Here is a 17,647-nt window from a genome sequence, read left to right as displayed (position 1 = left end):
CTACCCCCAGTCGTTCTTTCTTTTTTTTCTATCTCAAATAAATAAAACCTTAAAAAATTAAATAAACTAGTATCTCTGGGGCACCTGGGTGTCTCAGTTGGTTATGGGTCTGCCTTCAACTCAGGTCATGATCCCAGGGACCTGTGATTGAGCCCCCATCAGGCACCCTGCTCAGCACGCCGACTGCTTCTCCTCTCTCTCTGACCCTCCCCCATGCTTGAGCCTTACCCTCTTTCTAATGAATAAATTAAAAATCTTAAAAATAATAAAATGAGTACTTCTAAAAATGTAAGCAACTATGTAAAGGCAAAGGGGAACTGGTGACAGGGTAGGATCTAAATTTTGACTTCAGGTACGTCTTGTGAATATCCATTCACCTAAGCTGTATTTAAGTAGCTATATTTTAGGCAGATCAACACTGAGTCTAGGTTAAAAACAAGAAACACCTTTGGACATGAGGTGGCATGAAAACCTTCCAAGCCTGACTTCGTGTATTCCTACCAGTACTAGACTAGGATCGGGACATCTACAGACCACTGGCTGCCTCTCAACTTCATCCCCCACCACTCATTCCATCAGGTCCTATATGCCAACCATACCAACACCCCCATGCACCTCAAATACACAAAACTTGTCCCATTTCCAGGCTTTTGTATTTGGACATTCCCTCACATGCTCTGTCCCCAGATGCTCTCATGGACGACTCATTTCTTTATTTGAGGTTTTGGCTTAAAGGTCACCTCTTTAAGAAGGCCTTTCATGATCACCAGCATACTCCAAAGAAACTTCTCACCACCTCACCAAGTGTTTTCTTCAGAAGATATAAGCCAGCTAAAGTTTTCTAATTCACCACTACACACACACACACACACACACACACACCCCATCTTGTAAATGTTCACTTGCCTACCATTTTCCCCCAAACACAGTGGAGTGCTGAAAAAAAGGAGCAGTCGAATATTTTTCAATGACTAAATGAATGAATGATTTATTTCTTGACTAGCTGCCAACTGTGTGACCACAGGCAAAGTATTTAACCTCTCTGGGCTCTAATTTCTTCATCTGCAAAATGAGTAGGCTGGATTGTTCCAGCTCTAAGATTCTATGGTCTATTCTAAGGCAGTAAAATATTTTACAATCTTTCCTTTTAAGTCATTCACTGGTCACTTGTCGCTCAACTAATTATTTCAGGAATCTCGATACAACAAAGCATTATTTTTCTAAATCACATGCATATACATCACAATGAAACCAACAGAGTAAATGCCAGAAGCCAAAGATGGACACAGCCAAGAACTGAGCAATGGGAGGAATAAAAGGTGGCAGGTCTCCAAATTTATGTCCATTTGCTTTTTTTCTCAATTTTGAGAGCACTTATCTAGGAGGAGAGCATTTTAACAAGAGGGTTGCAATGTTTAATTTGTTTGACTTTTATTATTATTTGATGTTGTTTAACGGGCTCCCTTGTTTAAATCTTCCACAAATCAAGGGTAAGTCTCCGAAGATCACAGTGGTGTGCTGAGCCCCTAAGCCAGTGATTCTCAGCCAAAGACGCATGTCAAGCTCACCTGGGAAGCTTCTAAAAATCCCAATGTCCAGGCTACACTTTAAACCAATAAAATCAGAATCTCTGTACTTCATCCCAGGCATCAGTATATTTTAAACTTCCCAAGTTGTTCCAAAGGACATCCATGGTTGCGAATCTAGCCTTAAGGAGATGTTAATACACAAAAACAGTAACTACTCACCTGGGAACCAGGATGCCCAAGACCCCTTCCCAGTCCTTCTAAGGCTTGCTATTTGCATTCACAAGACCTCAGTTTTCCCAGGTGGCCAATGAAAGACTACAGATGTGAAAAATAAGGTTGTTCGGGGTCTAAGATTCTAGGACTGTGTAATTTCCATTCAGTTCTAAGGACTACACTGATGCTGGGGACAGAAGCCCACTCTATGCCCTTCAAGAATGCATATTTACTACAGGACAGACACATGCAATTACCATTAGACACAATGTGGTAAATGGAGAATAAGAGACATGAACTGGATACTAAGAAAATACAAAGCATGGCCAAATACCCCAGGGAGTAAGAGGAGGCTTCCCAAAAAGGTGCGGCTTTGCAAAGCTGAGCTGAACTGATGAGGCTGTCATAGGATGAGAAGGTAGGGAAGGGGCTTGCGATGGCTAGATACTCAGATGCACACAGCAGAAACTCAGTTCACCGACATTAATAATAAAATTGCAGAGGCAAGCTTTAGAGTATAATCCAGTCATTGTTCTCTTACCACGGGCCATAGCAATCTGCAGAGTATTCAGCGTGATTTGCTTACCACACCCCCCACCCACAAATACTGACTTGGCCAAGAATCTGACTCAAAAGAATTACTTCCCTTTCTCAGGCAGTAGCACGTGCACAAACACACAAGCTTCCCCCTGTCTCCACCCACCACCAACCCTGCTGCAGCCACCAGCCTCCTGCTTCTGGTCCAAGCACCCAAAAATGAGTAATCAAGGAAAATGGACACTATTTCTGTCTCTGTGCAGGGCAAAAGGTGAGAGCTTCTGCTCTGTTGGGAATTTTAAAGAACCTCCCCCATTCTTTTGTCTAACACAAATTTGGGTTTGAATCCCAACTATGACACTTTTTAACTATGTAATCCTGGGCATGTTAATCAACCATTCTAAACCTCAATATCTTTATCTAGACATTGTGATGATATACGTACCACCTCACAGAGTCATCATGTGGGTTAAAATTTAAAATGTGTGCATACATAATGCCTTGGTCAAGGTTATGGACTGAGCAACATCTCCTCAAAATTTATATGGGGAAGCCCTAACCTCTGTTAATTAAATAAGGAGGCCATTAGACATAGGTGGCTTTAATGCTCTCACAGCCTACATAAGCCGACCAAAACCCAAGGCTATAAATCCCTCAAGGTTAAGAAATGGAAATAACTAGACTTTCCCAAATAAGGCAACAGCCTGAGCTAGCCAATCAAGTAATTTCCCTGCTACTTCCATATGTTCTCTATAAAAGTCTTTCCCCTATAGTTCTGTCAGTAGAGCTTTCCTAAACATTTCCAGTTTGATACCGTCCAATCTGAACCAGTGTTTGTTCAAATAAAGTCTTAAAAATATGATATACCTCCTTTTATCATTTAATACCCCCAGCATGACACTATCTGGAGATGGAGCCTTTGGAAGGTAATTAGGTCATCAGGATACAATCCTCACAGTGGGATTAATGTCCTTTTAAGCAACAACTGAAGAGCCATTCTGCCCCCTTGCTCTTCCATTTAAGGACACAGCAAAGGTGGCCATGTGCAAGCCAGGAAAGGGGTCCTCACCAGGAACCAAATCAATTGGTTCCTTGATCTTGGACTACCCAGTCTCCACAACTGTGAGAAATCAACATTTTCTGTGTAAACCATCCAGACCAAGGTATTTTGCTATGGAAGGCTAAGCAGATTAAGACAACAGGCTTAGTCTCCAATGATCCGTTTTAGCATGGGAAGAGAGGAAAAATCTTCAATGATGGACTCTTCCTAGGCTTCTGTAGCACCCCTAGCTTAGGGACAAGCCTTCCTGGGGACAAATCAGCATGAGGCCAGCAGGGGAATTTCAAATCAGGCTTCTTGGTATCTCGGTGATAAGGAGAAAATGCAAAAGAACTTGTGGATGCGGGATCCCTCATCTGCTGATGCTGAGCCACATCAGAATTAGAATACAGAAGGTATCTCTGAAGAACCTGGAGATAGCATTTGATTCTTGAATTTGCACAGTGCCTCCTTTTGAAGAACCTCTTACGATTATCATTATTTACTACGTGCCCATTTCCTGGGTGCATAGTAGAGGGCAGGCACCAGGTTAGGCGTTTCGGAACAAAAAGTGAAGGAGGGACCCTTGCCCTTCAGAAGCTCTTGGATAAATTTACTAAAATGAGGACAGTAGGGAGCAGAGTGTGACACCTTCATTCCCACTCTGCCCATAGGGAATTGGAGGCCCCCAAAAGTTAATTAATTCAAAAGATCTACCCGTAAGTCATACCTTATGGGTGTACCTTACAGTGAATCTTTAGGAGGCCAACAATGTGGTTCTAAAGTTATCCATAGTAATCCCCTAACATTTGTGAAATGTTTCCAACCCTGCAAAGATGAGATGATGAGGCTTGCTCAAGAGCTTAAAACACTCAAGTGGTAGAGGCTAGACTCAAACCCAGTTCTGACAACAAGTCTCTTGACATGACCACACTGTATGGGAACAAGAGCAGCCCAGGTATACTCACCATCCGTATCCGTTCATCTTCAAGATTCCTGAGGACAGTGGCAAACTCCTGCAAAGACCTTGCTGAAAAAGACAAAGTGCCATGAAAGGAACACAGAGAAATGGATCTTTGGGAGCCTTTCCAGGTACAGTTATTATGTTATGGACTGAAATCCCTTGGCACATGCAGAATCCTAAAGTCAATTGCTTCCCAAGGCTCTCCTTATCTTTTCATCATTAACCATCCAGGATGACCCCCGAATGCAGGTTAATTTCACCTGGCACTCTAGCTGGGAAAGGATTTCCTTCAAAGACCTGCCTGTTCCTGAGACTACCCAGGACTGATGAGGTGCTGGCCAGCCTCCAGACTGTAGGCTGAAAGGGGTAGAGTTCCGCTAAGGAGTTGAAGGATTTCCTGCCCAGGATTTGACCTCTTCAACCTTGGTTGTGGGAGTGCGTCAGAAATTAACCTTTCCTCTGGAACCACAAGTACACTAGTGTAGTTAGCAATGGAAGCCACATCTCTGGCTTCTCCTTGGATTCCTCTTCCTGAATCCTTAAGCCACTTAACACAATGTAGTCTGCAGCATGATGGTCAAACAAGGACAGTCCCCATTAGAATTATCCCCAAAGGCAAAGGCAGTAAGTGCAATAGTCCTGAGGATATTCAGGACATACATGTAATGTTGGAGAGCTCCAGGAGTTACTACAATGATGTGTTTTCATTGCTCTCAGCTATCCCAGCTGCCATCCCTCATCCCCAGATCCTGGCACACTGTGTGACAACAGGGATTCAATAAGCATTTGACAACTTTCTCAATCCTTGCTCACCCCTGGAGCTAACCAAGAAGTCCAATTAAAGAAGAGTCAAGGGCAATGACTAAACCCTGCCAGAGACAGGTGTCTTGAGACTGCAAATCCTCTGTGCTCAGCATTGCCTATAAGAGACAGAAGGCAATAGTGAAAACAGAAGCAGCCCAGCAAAATAATGAACAGTAACCCCACCCTCAGACTCTGGTTAAAGACAGGGAGAGGAGAGCTGGACACCAAGTTCCTCTATCTGAAGGGACTGGCAGCTACATAGCTCCAGCCAACAACTGCCAGGCCTGAATGTGGGGCCAGCTGATCAGATTCTCCAATTTTCAAAGAGCTGGAAAACCAGAACTTTACACAAATTCAATTTATATGTTAATTCAATTTTAAAAAATTAGTGCCAAAGAAAACATGGTTGTATTCTGATTTCAGCCCACAAACTATCGTTTACAGCCTATAATTCTTCCCTCATCCACCTCTCTTCTGTTCTTGCTCTAAGTTCTCTAGTACTGTGATTAGAGCAAAGAAAAGTCACAAAAACAGCCAGAAGCAAAACACTACAGGAGAATGGAGAGAAGAACCCCACTGCAAACCTTCAAGCTGCCTCCTACAGGCCCAAGGATGAGACCGGAACTCTCAGAACTCTGGGGAGCAGCCCAGAATAGCCCCTTGGCCCCTGACCCACTTCACTCTGCCCCCTGCACTGTTGGTATGGACTTCTTCATTTATGACACTTAGGTGCTTCCTATCAAAGGAAAAAGGCTCAGCAAGGGCATTGGCAGTTATGATAAGCAGTGACTCATCTTATCATATACACGGTTATGACTTACCTATACACATTTCATCATCTGTTTCTGCATCTCCTATGCACTGAAATTTAAATTCATTTAAGGAATCAGCAAATTTCCTCTTCGCCAGAGACAAATCTAGCAAGAAAAAGAGTAAAAAATATGAATTACTAACATAAATTGATTTTCATATTTGCTGTACATTTTGGTCCTTCTACTAATGCAGCAGTTAGATTTGCTCCCAAGGCTATTTCAAACACAGCGTAAATTCCAAACACTGAACAGCTGTTTCAACGTGAAATACTGACTGGCTTGAAAAATTACTATTTCTGTTACTTTGCTTTAACCATTCTGGTCCCAGTTCTAATTCCTTAAGCCACACAGTGAGTCCTGTCATGTACGTTTGCCACAGGTGGGAATCCAGGAGGAAACATGGGTCAGAGCAGATATCAGCATCCACAACCCTGTGGGTCAGCCCTGCCACCGACCCCCACACGGTCCCACATTAGGTAGGGAGCAGGAAGAAAGGGCATGAAAGTGCCCCATTCCCACGGCACAGGAGCTCCTGGATTCCTTATTCTGACTCAAGTACACGTGAGGCCGAGTTCTCACAACCCTCTCAGTTCCCCCTCATGAGGACAGTGACCAGCCAGCAAGAAAAATTTCCATCTGAACCATTTCCCTGGGTCATCGCGTTCCCCGCTGCCACAAGAACAAAGCCCTGGCAATGTTTTGAATAGGGGTAAAAACACATCCCACATATGTTATCTATAAAGAAAGCTCTTGGAAACCCTTGCCAAATTTAAAAAATAAGCTTTCATTTAAGGCAGTATTAAAAGCCAATGATCCCTCCTGAACCCTCAGATTCTGTTAAGGGTATAAAACCACCCAGGTACCTTTAAGTGGCCTGACAGACACAGCTGCTTGGTACAAATGTGCTTAACTTAATTCCACGTGCAGCCTTCCTGCAGATTAAGCTAATCATTCAAATTACCCTCATAGATGTTTCCCTTATTGAAGGGTTTCGTATTATGTCCAAATTCCCAGAGGAGGGAAATGGGAGGCATAACTGGCAACATGGACTGGCTTTAATGAGATATGAGGGGGAGATTGGGAGGATTCTGGCTTCACAGACCAACATAATCTAATGGAACAAAAGCATCCACGGTCTTCAGCTCTTCTCTTTTTTAGTTCCCAGATCTGTCCCTCAAAGGGAGGGGTCATGTTTTTTTCCATCTTTTGGTTTTGTTTGTTTCCTCTCTGTGTACCTGGCAACGCATCCTGCTCAGCGCATGCTGAATAATGTGTGTGCGCGGATGGGGGTATACAAATTCAAGCGCCGGTGTACAAGCTCACCGATCCAGAGCTTTTTCCAAGCAGTAGCTGCCAGTGGAAGAGCCTGGCTAAGCAGTCCTGCTGTTCTCAGGTCTGGGGCTCAGGCTTACCCCACGTACATCAGGGGCTCCTGCTCAGAGACTACCCCCTCCTATGGGCTCGGATGGCATGAATCCCAAGACAGCATGGCTTCTGCAAGGCCCTCTGCTCTACACCAGAAGAGGAAGGCACTTGAAGTGGAGGAGAACCCAGGAGCCACCAGCCAATAGTCTCCAGTCTCTCCCTGGTTCAGTCACTTTAATGCAATGGTCCTCGGCGAAAAGTCCAAAGAGGCCAGCAGAAGAATCAGGCATCTCCTAAAACTGGCCACCTCAAGCTGAGGATATCCCTAAGAACACAAATCACTCCCTGGCAAGTCAAGACAGAAAGAGATTCATCTCAAAGTCAGAACACTGTGGGGAGGAGAGACAGGAGGCCACAGGCAGGCAGGATAAGATAAAGGAAGAATCACCTTTCAGAGTGGAAGACAAAGCCCCCAAGAAGGCCAAAGAGTATCAGGCATAGAATGTGGGCACGGCTGTACTCAGTCTCACTGCAGTCAGAATGTTCCCCTGATCAGAACTCACAAAGAAAGGCCTGAGCCAAGAGCAAGACTAGAGTTGCTTCTCTATCCACCTAACAATCCTCTATGCCTCCCCCGTAAGCAAGAAAGACTCAAGCTGGACAAGCATCTACACAAAGTGAAAGAAAGGTGAAACCTAAGGCAGGCTTGGGAAACCTCCCAACATGCACCTGAGAAGCTGTGCTGCCAGGGGCGGCTACCAATGAGGATCAAGGAGTGGCTAAGAACGCACAACGGGGCCTTTGTGGGGCCTTTTCACAGGGGGACCCATTTAACCTGCAGCAGGGCCTGTTAGCTTATGCCCAGAAAGTAACCTTACTTTGTCGTCGAGTGACACACAGCACACCCCACCACAACACAAACCTGAGAAGCCATGTGGGCCCCACAAAGCTGATAAGGAGGCCTCTCCCGCAACAGAAGAATTAGGTAGTGAGTACTGGTTTGAGTCCATGCTGGGTTGTAGGCCAGTGAGCACAGATAGACAGACTAAAATCCCAGTTACTGGAATCTGAAAAGGAATTCCCCATGGGCTTGAATGGCTCATGCCTGAGAGAATCTTGGTAAAGGTGTAGGGGGACACTGGGTATTTTGCTTGTTCAGCACCCACTCCCCAGTCTTTGGAACAGCAGCTCAAGCTTGCTTTGAGAAACCTCCCCCTTTATACTTGCCTTGTATGGAATCCTGGTTGTAGGCCCATCAGCCCCTTCCCCAGCCCCTTGTCCCCACCCCAACCTCACCTGGCTCCTGGACTCAAATTTCAGCTCCACTGTTTCCTAGAAGTATAACTAACACTAGGTTAGGCCTAACTTCTCAGTCGCCTCACCTGACACAAGCTGTCAGGCCCATCTAAACCATTAGATTGTCAGGAGACCCAGAGAGGTACACTGCACAAGCACTCTGTACACCGTAAGCTTCAGTTCTAGGCAAGCCTGGGCTATTCTTCCCTAATGTGTGAACCCTGTAATGACAGAACCCAGAGAAGTTAAGCAGGACTACCTGTGCTGAGAACTCAGCTAAGTTAGAGGAGTGACACAAGAGCACACAGTGCAAACATGGGGATCTGGGACTCTATCAGCTCCTGGGAGCCGAGACCCTTTTAGCATGTGGACTCACCATAATGCCTCACTCCGTTAAGATAAAACCCTCTCTGTTACTTGGGACAATGGAGAAGACACCAAAAAGAACACCTAAACCACACTCTTGTCTACTTCAACCCAAAAACGACTGGTGGAATCTTATGTAGGTGATCAACTCTGCCATGTAGCTACAGGGAGATTTCTTTCTAAAGCCTTCACCCTGACTCAACAGGAATCTAACACGCACATGCCAGTAAGAGAAGTGGAGAAGGCAGAGAGGCTGGTACTAGTGCTGAGTGCATGCCAAGCTTCGTGACACCCTGCTCATATATCCCCACTGTTTCAGGTTCAGTGCAAGATACAGCAAGGTGCCAAAAGTCAATGATATTTACTGTGTAGTAACATCTGTTGCTAGAAAGGCAGAATGCTGGCCAGAGCAGACAGGAGTCATTAACTGGCAGCATCTGGGGAGGACAAGTATTTGCCTTATAGAATTAAGTGACCTCTGCTCTGGGTGAGAAGACCAGGCAGCTAAGGGACACAGAAGCAGCTAGAAGTCTGGGCCTTGAGGGACCACTGTCAAAGGTATCTGCTGACTAGGGGAACAGAGGGAAGTGCCCTTCTCTTCCTGGGGATGCTATGCTCTGCACAGAGTGTTAAGACAATTTAAGTACCAATTCTTTTTTCAGTAAAAGAAGCTTGATACTTTTTTTTTTTTAAGTTAGGATCTACCTTAAGTTATACAAGTTTTACCTCAGTACCCTAAGTCAAGCCATTCCCATTTTCTCGTTGGGGAAAATTTAACATCCATGTGCACACACAAACACACCATGATGAAGGATCCAAGGTAACCTTACCATTACATTTATTTCAGCGCATCTATGACCTTTCTTTGACCTCCGAAGTTACGGGAACTGTATATGACTGACTATCCATAAAATTTTTTACTCCTTGGTCACATCTCCCTGGATTTAGAAACTGATTACAATTAATGAAGTCCAACTGCCAAGGTAAGTATTTGTGACAAGAATGACCTGTTGGCTGCTGAAAGCACAAACACCGAAGTCCTCAGGCCTAGCTAATCTCTCCGTTCTCTGAAAGCCAATTACACTTACTCTCTGTGCCTGTTCACCTTGTATTTGGAATGATCCCACGCATGAGTGGTTCCCTGGCATAAAGCACAGTAAGTACCTGAGACAGGCCCGGACAAGGCGGCCCTCAAGGCATGTTGTACTGATCTGACTGGGCAGAGTAACAGAAGTTGGCTTACAGGTGGCATATCTCAGATGGCCCAATAAAAGGACCCATAGTGAGGGCTGAGAGATGGACATGAGTCCCCAAAACTGCAGCTTTGTTGCAACTCCCATTCTCAGGTTAACTCACCACTCTCTAAAACAAACTCTCTCTCCTCTGCTACCCTCTCAAAAAAGGGCCAATCAAGGGCCTCTTCCTGCATCCGCAGTTTGACACTATCTGTCCTGCCACAAAAGTCAAAGTCATACACCCACGTGTTGTCCCTGGCAACACGATGTCCTTCCCAAGTGTGCCTGTTTTGCCTCCTAAGCATCTCAGTTCTATTCACTCTTCCCTATCACCATCAGGAACCCCTACATCAAATGCCCCCATTTGCCTGGGTAACTGCAAATGCCTCTGCTCTGGTCCCCCATACCCACTTTTGTTCTTCTAATCGGTTCTCTCCCCACTCATGTAAGCTCCAATAGTGAATCCTGCGATGGGTTCCCAGAGTTCTAAACACCAAGACCAAATTCCCTCCCAAAGTCTGAGAGGTCTTGTGGGGCCTGGGCCCCCAACTCCCTTTCTAGGTTCTGCCAGCTCCTTGAACATCCTGCTCATACATGCAGCCCTCAGCTCAGAAGTTCAGTCCTCCAAAAAGCCTGCCCTGTCTTCTGTAACCCAGCCAACCCCTACCCTACCTTCACTCTTAGTCCTATGCACCTCCTTTTTTTTTCCATAGCAATTTTATATTGTTCAGGTGGTAATTCTATTAGTACCTCCCCAGCTAGTAAATTCCTTAAGGATGAGGATTGTGTCTCTTCATGCTCACCACTAGGTCCTCACAAGCCACCACATCACCTGGCTGAGAGCAGGAGACACAGAAGGAACAAAGCAGGAGGGGAAGTTAGGCACTCTACTAGTTCACCGCACTCATCAAAGGTGAAATTCCCCATCATATAATTCACAGATGAAAAAAAAAAAAAAAGCTGATTAGATATATACAGGAGAAACTTCAAACTTGGATAAGTCTGGCTGAAGCTTGTATATATAGGAATGTGCTTTCTGTTAACATAAAACCACCTCCCCTAATGTTATCTGTTGAGAAAGTTTCCCACAGAGCTGCAGAGAGACCCGCCAGCAGGCACATGAAGTAAAACCTTCTCTACACCAAGAGACCAGGAGAATGGGTTATAAACATGTCTGGTGTCAGCCACAGCCATGTCCGCCCTTTCAGCCCCTGCTTGTCCCCAAGTCTGGAGCTAAAACAGATGAAAACAGAGTTCCAGAGACACTTCTCTTTTTCCCCATACCTGGGCAAGCTGAAAATATATCCTATCAGAAACTGTGCTTGGGGACAGGCATTTCCCAGTCTACGTGTGGATGCCACTGCTTAACTGTAAGAAAAGCAAGTGATGTTCCTTTGTTCATTCTACGGCCGAAACCCTGCACTTCAGGAGCAAAAAGAGACGGTGTTCAAAATCTTAACAGTAGAACAAAATACACCCCCCAGCATTCATCTAGTTTCTGTGATGCAGTCTTACCTGTGACCACTAGGTGGCAATGGACTGTATCAGAAAAAGGGTGCTAACAGCCCAAGGAGAAACAAGCCAGCCTCAAAGGTAGTGCTGGGCACAGATCATGGCCTGCTGATGAAGATACCCAGCAGAGAAGGGAAATGTCCAGTGGGCACTCAATCAGCAATGGAGGGAGGGGCCCTGGCCTCCATGGGGGAAGAAATGCCCTAATACATTCAGAGGACTCTTGTTCATCTTACCCAGTTAAGCCTGAGACATAGAGGGGAAGGGCTGGAGGGATGAAGTCACCACCAGCATGTCTCTTACATTCTTTCAGATCTGGCTGGAACAGACTCAGAAGACCACTCGTGTCACCAGAGGATGACATGCCCACCAGCGATATCAACCACCACATGTTACATCATGTGCATTCTGATTATACATCCGTGTACTTTTCCTGAGGCCATTTCCCTAAAATTCTATTTCCTAAATGAGGCCATAGCCAACACAGACTCTGGAGAATTTTTTTCCAACCAGAGCACTAAGGCTAATGAAATTTTCAGAGTTAATTTTTAAAAATGAAATTCAATAGAAGAAAGGGGCTTCACCCTTTCCCTGATAAAGTTTCTAATTCTATTGACATGGAAACATCCTTCCGGAGTAAAATGGGAGACCCAAACTCACCTTGATGTAGACAAAATAAGTGTAAATACATGATGCATTCATTTATGGGGTACTTACTATGTAATACATACCTACTAAGTACTTTAATTCATTCTGTCCTCACAATCATCCTACGAGTAGGAATTATTATTCCCATTTTGCAGATGGAGAAAGAGATTCAGAGATTAAATAATTCTGACTTTAAAACTCTCAACTACTATACTCTATGGCCTAACCTACACAAATATTTGAAACTCTTTTATCAATGTACTCAAAGAAATAAAAGAACGATATATATACATTCCATACCTTTTAGGAGAATGTAATTTAGAAGGACCTCATCTGTGTACAGTAAGTCCCCCCTTACCTGTGGTTTCAGGTACCTGCCACCCTTCTCGGTCTACAAGCAGATGACTCTCCTTCTGACTTAATGTCAGAAGGTCGGTAGTTACCTAATGCTATGTCACAATGCCTACGTCATTCACTTCACGTCATCTCACCACATAGGCATTTTATCATCTCACACCATCACAAGAAGGGTGTGTACACAAAGATATTTTGAGGGACAGTCCACATTCACATAATTTTCATTACAGTGTATTGTTTTAACTGTTCTACTGTATTAGTAATTATTGTTGTTAATATCTCACTGTGCCTAATCTATAAATTAAAACTTTATCATTGGCATGTATGTGTAATCTAAGTGCAGGGGGAAAAAAACCTAGTATATATGGGTTTCAGTGCTATCTGTGGTTTCAAGGCATCCACTGGGGATCTTGGAACATATCCCTTGCAGACAGGGGAAGGGGGAGAAGAACTACTGTACACAAACTTCTAAATTAAGGTAAACATGCTAGAGCAATCAAAGTGGGGAGGGGGGGAAGGTACAGAAATGCAAGCAGGATATTATTCCAGTTAGGGCCATTGGCAGACTCTTCCCAGAAAAAAACAATAGGGAGTAGCATTTGAAAAGAGCCTTTAAAGTTCAGTAGTTCAATATAATTCAGATTTGTAGAAATCAGAGGAGGTGCAGGGCAGGGTAAATAGGCATGGGAAGGTATTCTAGAAGTAGCAACAGGAAGCAAAGAGATGCAAAAGCAGAGCACCCAAGATCAAACAGCAGGCAGTTGCCTGATGGAAAGAAGGTAAGACTAGGAAAAGGGGTTAGAATCATAGAAGGACTGGAATATCAAGCTAAGGGATTTAGACTTCATCCCTAAAGAAATGGTAACCATATATTTATGAAGAAGAGAGACAAAAATCAACTTAAACATTGATGAGGACTTTCACTAAGGAGCGGGCCCAGAACTTCATTTTGGGACTTCTCTCACTTCCCATCCTGCTTCACTGCCAAAAACATACAGCCACAGTCAAGGGGCTTTCTCTTTGTGGGATGACTAGGTGGCAAAGGACACCTCTCAACCTTGACATTGGGTACAAAGACCACAGGTCAGCCAGGAGATAATCAGAAAATGAGGGATTCAGAGAAAGTCTGCTCCCTACTGAAAACTCCAACTTCACATCTGGATTATGAGGGCTCAGTAGCACCCCCATGACAGACAGGTAATTATATACAAAGATATATACGAAGACAACTCTATTTCCAAAGTGCTACGTTCACTGTTCTTCTTAAGAACACGGGGAGTTTAAGTCCTAGAACGTAATCTTTTATGAAGACATTCCAGGCTAGCTTACTGTCATATAGTAGGTACTCAAAAAAACATTTGGTACTCAGAAAAACATTTGCTCATCAAGGACCAACATGTTAAATGATTAAGTCAGCATGAGACCTATAATGAAAACTTAAGTCCGAAAGAGCCCAGGCCAAAACGTGCATCGCTCAGCCCTGACACAAAGCAGAGAGCAAGGACACAGAGAACTGAGGGACTGGATTGAGAACAATTACATTTGCATAAAGCTCCAAGACCTTCTAAGACAGTGGGTCAGTACAAGAAAAACTCCCTCAAGCGAAACAATGGTGATTTGCTTGGTTAAAACAAAGAACTCCATTTTAAGAGGGACTGAACAAGTGAAAAAGCAAAAAGAAAGGGTATTTCCATGCAGTTCAAGTGTAAACATCACACACACACACACACACACACACACACACATTTACTCAAGGTCAATTCAGCAGAGTATGAAGTGTGTGGACTCGAAACATGGATTCAAACCCTGGATCTGCCCATTACCAGCTTTAGGACTGGGAAAATGGCTCAACCTTTCCAAGAGTCTCTGTCACTATGAGGGTAACAAGTACCTCACAGGCTTGCTGTGGAAATTAAAGAGGAAGAAAAAATGTGAGCAGAGCAGAGCACAGGGCTGCCCCTAGATGCTGGTTTTCTTTCCTTCCCACAAGCACAGGCTGAACACAGGTTGGAAATGAGAGAATCAACAAAAGGAGAATTTTAATTAGCTTAAGAATTAAGGAATTTTTGTCTCATTAATTCATCAAACTTACCAAATACAGGTATCCCCTGTTTTTCTGACATTCGACTTAAGCCACTTCACTTTAACAAAGTATCTCGATTAGCACCTATTTTCACTAACCAAAAGAAATCCAAAAAAGGATTTTTCCTCTCACGTGGAGAAAGGAAAAGAGGGCTCGGTGTTTGTTGTGCAGTGAGCCGTGCACCGGAGCAGCTGGAGCGGCCATAGCTTCGAACTGCGTCTGTGAGCGTCTGTGTTTTATCTCAATTTATTTTGTGCATCCGTTAGCAAGACATGTCCTAAAGTACCAGAAAAGCCTGACAGAAGTTATTTTGGGGCTCTAGGGATTCTTGAAAGTTTTTCCACGTAAATTAATAGTAATTGCTTCTTCACTGTATCCCATTCTAGCTTAGGAAATTTTCATAGGAATGCTCTACTTGCGGATAGTGGAGTAAACCTGTAACCTCCTTCTAATGAACTAACTACTGAAAATAATTTGAGTCCTTAAAGGTTTTCCTCAGATGCTTAGAAAACTCTAATGTACTTACAGAATTAAAATTTCTTTTTACCCCTTGCAGGTGAAACGCAAAAACCCTGGATGAAATAACACTATTTTTTTATCTTAACAGTAACTCAAAGTAGTGTGCATATGTTCTCGCAAAGTTTATTAACCTAAGTGGTGCCTCTTAAATGCACTGAGGCTAAGAATATCATGAAATCCTTCTTGTCCATTGAGTGGGGAAGGAAGCCAGCCCCAAGTAAAAAAGAATCAGAATGCTAACAAGACATTCAAGACAAATGGGCTTTATAGGGTGCACAGATCTGAAGTGCCTAGCTTCCTGAGAAGGTGATATTTGAGTTACACCCCTCAAATAGGCACACCTAAGAAAAGGGGGGCGGGGAGGGTTAAGAAGAGACCACAGAAGTCACAGCAAAGGGTCTGCAGAACTAGAACTAGAAGACCAGAGGGTCCAGATGGGGCAGTGCTAGAACTCAGGCAGAGATCGGTGAGCTTCCTCTGGCTCAACACCACTGCACTGCTATTAAGCCCAACAGAGAAGAGAGAAACAGTATGAGGGAAGGGCAGTTGATCCTAGCTCGGGCCTCAAGACTTAGCTTCTGCTTCTACAATGTCCTACCATCTCACAGCAGTGCTTCTCAAACTTTAACATGCACCTGAAGACCAGGTGATCTTGTTAAAACGCTGATTCTAATTCAGTAGGTCTGGGAGTGTGCATTCCAAACAAGTTTCCAGGTGATACCAATGTTGCCGGTCCAGGCACCACACTCTCCGACTCAAGGGCTGGGATTCCCAACAGAGACCCAGCAAGTCAAGATCACAGAGCTTTTCCCCTTCTAAGCACAGCACCTAGGGCACACAGGACCTCAGTATATATTCAAAGAATGGATTCCTTGAAAGGACTTCAACTGCTGCACAAAAAAACAGAATGGAAGCTAGAGTAAGAATCAGAAACAGTCTTCATCCTTGCTCACCCAGGAACAACGCCTGTGAACCTAGGGAAAGTAAATTAATACCTAACCTTAGAGAACTCTTTGAAAACCAGAAGGATGGCCAGTGATCTTTAAGGGCTCTTCTAGCTCTAAAATTCTACCCAAAGTATTTTTCTGTGCTTTTTAAAAATTATTTTAATGGTCAGGGTATACATTGGCTATTCCTACAGCAAGGCACACTGCTGTCATTCTCAGATAGCAGTTTCCAAAACTCCAATTGAGAGAACACAGACTCTGTTAGTCTCAGCAAATAACCATAGCAACTAATACCCCCAAATAAAATGATGTCTTCACAATGATGTGCTGGCTCAATTAGATTAAGAGGGTGACGTGTACCATCTCAAAATTTATGGTCGTAAACTTAGAGCAAAAGCCAGACTTTCTTGGAAGAGGTTTTTAAGGGGGAAAGGGGGGGCAATAAAATGAAGAAGGGACAGGGAGCCAGAAAACGGAGATGAGAAACTGGAACTGAAATGCCCTGCCAGGTCCGCACAGACAAGGCTCAGGCACCCGCATGGGAATCCAGAACTTGGTTAAACAAGGGGCAGTTCTGAGGGCCACCACTTCCACCAGGGAGTTATCAAGCAACTGCATTTTATCCTCCTTCTTTGCCTTTCTTCACACATATAATAAAAGGAAAATGAATACTGCTACCTCAGAAAAGACTTGAGGGATTTACCAAAGAGACCATGAAGCTTTTAAGTGAAAAGGGGGATAACTGCAAAAGAGTCCATCCAGGTTGATAATGGATTTCCAAGCCAAATTCTCCACAGGTCATCCGGGATGCACTGGAATTGTGAAGAAAAAACCCAACATCTGTAAGATCTAGAACTCAGGCCCTTCCACACCCCCAGGTTTGCCTCTTCCAGCGTCTATGCCATCACAGTCACTCTAAACACATTCAGGCAAGCAAGAATCTCACAGGAAAAGCAGGGAAAGGGAAGCCAAGGCCCACCAGCTCCCTTTAATCCCTGATCCTTTTGTAGCAAAGGGGGGGGGGCAAGAAAAGAAACAAAGCAAACCAAAACACAGCCCAAAGAATCTGGGCCTAAATTGATTTCAAATGTAAACAACAATTTCTGTTAACAAGAAAGTCCCAATAAGCAGCACCTGGAGATAATGCACAAAATCAAAGCCACCTCCAGGGGCTCTCCTCAACAGCTAAAATGAATGTGAGGATAGTAAAAGCAAGACAAGGAATTGTGAGTAAAGAGAGGCCTTCCATTAGCCAAGCAGGCCTAGAATAATGAGTAAACTCAAAATCTCCCTCAGCCATCTATAAGGTCTCTGTACTTATTTCCACCTGTATGAAAAGGCGGGGGCGGGGGTGCCTCCAGGGAATTCTGTGAGTAAAGAGATGATACTGGAAAGTGCTTAGCACCCGGCCTGCAGCAAGC

The 17,647-nt window shown here is 44.2% G+C and overlaps 1 protein-coding gene across 27 annotated transcripts in view; it reads right to left on the bottom strand.

Annotated features, from left to right (window-relative positions):
- Positions 1 to 17,647, bottom strand: part of ARHGAP26 (Rho GTPase activating protein 26) — a 463,548-nt gene that overhangs the window by 343,373 nt on the left and 102,528 nt on the right. For all 27 annotated transcript variants that reach the window (XR_004624052.1, XR_004624053.1, XR_004624054.1 and 24 more), the window contains exons 2-3: positions 5,908 to 6,003; positions 4,287 to 4,348 (exon numbers count right to left, since the gene is read on the bottom strand). Coding sequence is in view for 15 of the 27 variants with exons in the window: in XM_019795170.2 (XP_019650729.1) it covers positions 4,287 to 4,348; positions 5,908 to 6,003 (158 nt within the window). In the remaining 12 variants the exon portion in view is untranslated. The remainder of the gene's footprint in view (positions 1 to 4,286; positions 4,349 to 5,907; positions 6,004 to 17,647) is intronic.

The sequence above is a fragment of the Ailuropoda melanoleuca genome, chromosome 3 (assembly GCF_002007445.2).
Source record: "Ailuropoda melanoleuca isolate Jingjing chromosome 3, ASM200744v2, whole genome shotgun sequence".
NCBI classification, from domain to species: Eukaryota; Metazoa; Chordata; class Mammalia; order Carnivora; family Ursidae; genus Ailuropoda; species Ailuropoda melanoleuca.
The sequence above is the reverse complement of the archived record's forward strand: the minus strand, read 5'-3'. Positions and strand labels throughout refer to the sequence as shown.